The 4,333-nt window shown below is 42.2% G+C and overlaps 1 protein-coding gene across 1 annotated transcript; it reads left to right on the forward strand.

Moving 5' to 3' along the window:
- The first annotated feature begins 1,595 nt into the window (after nt 1-1,595).
- LOC122702940 (olfactory receptor 1J1-like) lies at nt 1,596-2,537 on the forward strand. Its single transcript, XM_043916949.1, has one exon. The coding sequence runs from the start codon at nt 1,596-1,598 to the stop codon at nt 2,535-2,537; it is 942 nt and encodes a 313-aa protein (XP_043772884.1).
- Nucleotides 2,538-4,333: the final 1,796 nt, after the last annotated feature.

A 4,333-nucleotide genomic window follows, 5' to 3' on the forward strand; every position in this document is an offset into this window, starting at 1 on the left:
ATTACCATCTTTCTAAATTCCATATATATGCATTAGTATACTGTATTGGTGTTTATCTTTCTGGCTTACTTCACTCTGTATAATGGGCTCCAGTTTTAATGGCTTTTAGGGTGTTCTTACTTGATTTTCACACTGTATAGCAAATAAATAACATGGGGCCCCTGAATGATTGGGATTAACCCTGGGTCTTGAAGAAGACCTAATGTAAATTTCTGGTTTTTTTCTTGTCCAACCTTTTAATAACCTGCTTGTTGTTCCCAAACCACTGTTTATTCTTCCCACATCACAGCACACTCCTCACCCAATTCCTCAACAGTGGCAGCCCTATTGCTGATCTATTTCCTCCTTCACACTAGTATTTTAAAATGTATTTATTATTTTTTAATTGGAGGACAGTTGCTTTACAATGTTGTGTTAGTTTCTGCTCTACAACAACGTGAATCACCTGTAAGTATACAGATAGCCCCTCCCTCCTGAGGCTCCTCCCACACCCATTCCGTCTCTTATCAGGGAGCACCACGCTGAGCTCCCCGTGCTGCGCAGCAGCTTCCCACTAGCGGTCTGTTTTGCACGTGCTAATGTGTACATGTCAGTGCTACTCTCTGTTTCATCCCACCCTCTCCTTCTCCTGCTGTGTGTGCAAGTCCATTCTCTATATCTGCATCTCACATTGGTCAGAATGGCCCTCATCAAAATATTTACAAACAGTAAGTGCTGGAGAGGCTGTGGGATAAAGGGAACACTCCTGCACTTTTGGTGGGACTGTAAATTGATCCAGCCACTACAGAAAACAGTATGGAGGTTCCTTAAGAAACTAGAAATAGAACTACCATATAACCCAGCAATCCCACTACTGGCATATACTCTGAGAAAACCATAATTCAAAAAGACACATGCACTCCAATGATCCTTGATGTAAGTTTCTTAAAGAGGCTGCCATAATGATTTTAACTGAATGTGACATCTTGTATTTGATCAACAAACTTATGATGTGTATGCATTAATTTTCTTTGATAGATTCTGGGTCTACAACCAATGAACAAATTAGAAGTAATCATGGAGGGTGTACAGAAGAGGATGCAGAATTAAACATATTGTTACACACAAAATTATGAAGGGCAAAGAGATTTCTGATGTCAAACAATTTGTCTTGCTTCCAGAGAACAAATTCTGGAGTCAACATGCTTGGGTCCGAATCCCAGCTTCCCTTCTTACCTCAGGGTCTGTGAGACTGTCTGCCTCAGGTACCCCATCTGGAAAGTGGAAATAATAATATTAATAGTACCTACCTAGCTCCCATTCTGAAGAATATTACATCAGTTACTACACAGAAGCTATAAGAACAGTGAATAAGGATAGTATTTAACAAAAACTGTTAATATTGTCATTTGCAGAATCTGGCACCAGATTGAGAAAGAAACATACACTTTTGATACATTTATCCAGCAAAATATGGTACAAATGTAAGAAAATATCAATGAAGACCTTCCCTAAATCAAAAGAACATCTTTATATGCTCTGCCACAATGATCACCTTATTATCCCAAGACATTCACCTTTTCCCTTCAACTTTCCCTACTAATCCCCTGCAGCTGATGACCATGGAGAACCAGAGCAGTGTGTCCGAGTTCCTTCTCCTGGGGCTCCCCATCTGGCCAGAGCAGCAGGGCATGTTCTTCGCCTTGTTCCTGGGCGTGTACCTGATCACAGTGGTGGGGAACCTGCTCATCATTCTGCTCATCAGACTGGACTCTCGCCTCCACAACCCCATGTACTTCTTCCTCAGTCACTTGGCCCTCACTGATATTACTTTCTCTTCTGTCACTGTCCCTAAAATGCTTATGATCATGCAGACTAAGCACAAATCCATCCCCTATGCAGGGTGCCTTTCACAGACATATTTTTTCATACTCCTTGCTGATCTGGACAGCTTCCTGATCACTTCGATGGCCTATGACAGGTATGTGGCCATCTGCCACCCTCTGCATTATACCACCATCATGAGCCAGAGTGTCTGTGTCATGCTGGTGCTTGGATCCTGGGTCATTGCTTGTGCTTGTGCTCTTTGGCACACCCTTCTCCTAGCCCAGCTGTCATTCTGTGCTGAAAACATTATCCCCTACTTCTTCTGTGATCTTGCTGCCCTGCTCAAATTGTCTTGCTCAGACACTTCCCTCAACCAGTTGGTAATCTTCACTGCAGGGTTAACAGCCATTATGCTTCCATTTGTATGCATCCTGGTTTCTTATGGCCATATTGGGGCCACCATCCTCTGGGTACCCTCTGCCAAGGGCATCTGCAAAGTCTTGTCCACATGTGGCTCTCATCTCTCAGTAGTGACTCTCTACTATGGGGCAATTATTGGTGTATATTTTCTTCCATCATCCAACAGCACCAATGACAGTAACATAATTGCTTCAGTGATGTACACGGTGGTCACTCCCATGTTGAACCCCTTTATTTATAGCCTGAGAAATAAAGACATGAAACGGGCCTTGAGAAAACTCTTGAGCAAGAGAACATATTCTTCCAACTGATATTTACCTTTCCTTTAAAAACAGTCCCTGTGATTCTATTTCCTCAATTACATGTAAATACAAATTATTGAAAATATGGCTCCCTTGTCTTCCTTTCTTAGCTGTCAGTCAGAAATCTTTATTGACAGTATTCTCACTTGTTGGGAAAAATATAAGGGGGGATATGCTTTATAAAACTTAATTTGCTCTTTTCTTGGATAATGGGGATTGGAAAATACTTTGAGGATGCTACGTCACTTTGGCTGCTGCCATTAAATGGAAGCTGTCAGGGCTGGCCCTTCCCCAGATTTTAAAGTTTTATAAAATGTGCCTGAACATTCATATCCCCATTTCTAAAGAATTTTCCATTTTGGTGAGAATATGGTTCCTCTTGCTCCCAGACACCTAGGCATCCAGAGACCCCGAGTCCTGCTAAAACTTGCAAGGAAAGAAAAATATTTTTTTTTTTTTTTTTTTGCCACACTGCAAAGCATGTGGGATCTTTTAAGTTTACCAACCAGAGATCGAACCCACATCCCCTGCAGTGGAACCACCAGGGAAGTTCTCTAGAACATATTCAATTTTTCTCTTCACACATAATACTTGTACTTCTTTTGTCCTTCAGGAATAGAACCCACACTTACTTTCTCCCAAGACCTTTGCAGATAATCAACAACAAAATAAATGTCACCTCTATTGTTTCAGGTGCCCGTCAGATAATTTACTATGTGATAAAATCTTCTACTTTAATCCTGACAGCAACCCTCAGAGACACGTTGAGAAACTCAGGCTCAAAGAGGTGGCGAACACTTTAGGATCACAGTTAGTGAAAAGAAGGATTGAATCTTGGCTGTCTGACTCAAGAGTGGTTTGTTGTTATTGTTTAGTTGCTCAGTCATGTCTGACTCTTTGCAACCCCATGAACTGTAACCTGCCAGGCTTCTCTGTCCATGGAATTCTCCAGGCAAGAATACTGGAGTGGGTTGCCATTTCCTTCTTCAGGAGATCTTCCTGACCCGGGGATCGAGTCTGCATCTCCTGAATTGGCATTGCCAAGGACTATAGTCATGTATATGGAACACTGTGTCCTGGGAAGAAGAATAGTTAGCTCAGCCTAGTGGCAGAGGATACATGAAAAGCTTCCTTGAGAAGATGTCACTTTACTTGAGACTTAACAAATCAGAACTATCCAGACGGACACATTCTAGCTCACTCTGATGATCACTGGTAGTGGGGGCAGTGTGTTTCAGGACAACAAACTGGCTATTTCAACTGAGGAACCAAGATTTGATAGACACCAGGTAACAAAGTGAGTTGTAAGACATAAAGTGAAGATGTTTATAGGAAATGTCCAATAATCAATGTCATAGCTCCTAAGACTCCCAAGCTAGAAGAAGGCTTAAGACATAGATTTTTAGATCTAAAAAGTGCTAAGAGGCCGGCATGAGAGGTTTTTGTAAAGATGTTTCTTTTGAAGAAAACATTTATGTTACTTACAATTCTGAGGGTTGGTTGAGGCTTGGCTGATTCAGTTCAGAATGGTGATTTTTCTGGACATGGCCGGTCTCACTCATGCTTCTGTGGCCAGCTGCAGGTTGAAAAATGAAAGTGAAAGTCGCTCAGTCGTGTCCGGCTCTTTGAGACATGTATAGTCCATGGAATTCTCCAGGCCAGAATACTGGAGTGGGTAGCCTTTCCCTTCTCCAGGAGATCTTCCCAACCCAGGGATCGAACCCAGGTTTCCCGCATTGCAGGCGGATTATTTAGCAGCTGAGACACAATGTTAGCGGATCTAAAATGGGCTCATTTGGGGTGGT

This window comes from Cervus elaphus, chromosome 11 (assembly GCF_910594005.1).
Source record: "Cervus elaphus chromosome 11, mCerEla1.1, whole genome shotgun sequence".
In the NCBI taxonomy this organism is placed as follows: Eukaryota; Metazoa; Chordata; class Mammalia; order Artiodactyla; family Cervidae; genus Cervus; species Cervus elaphus.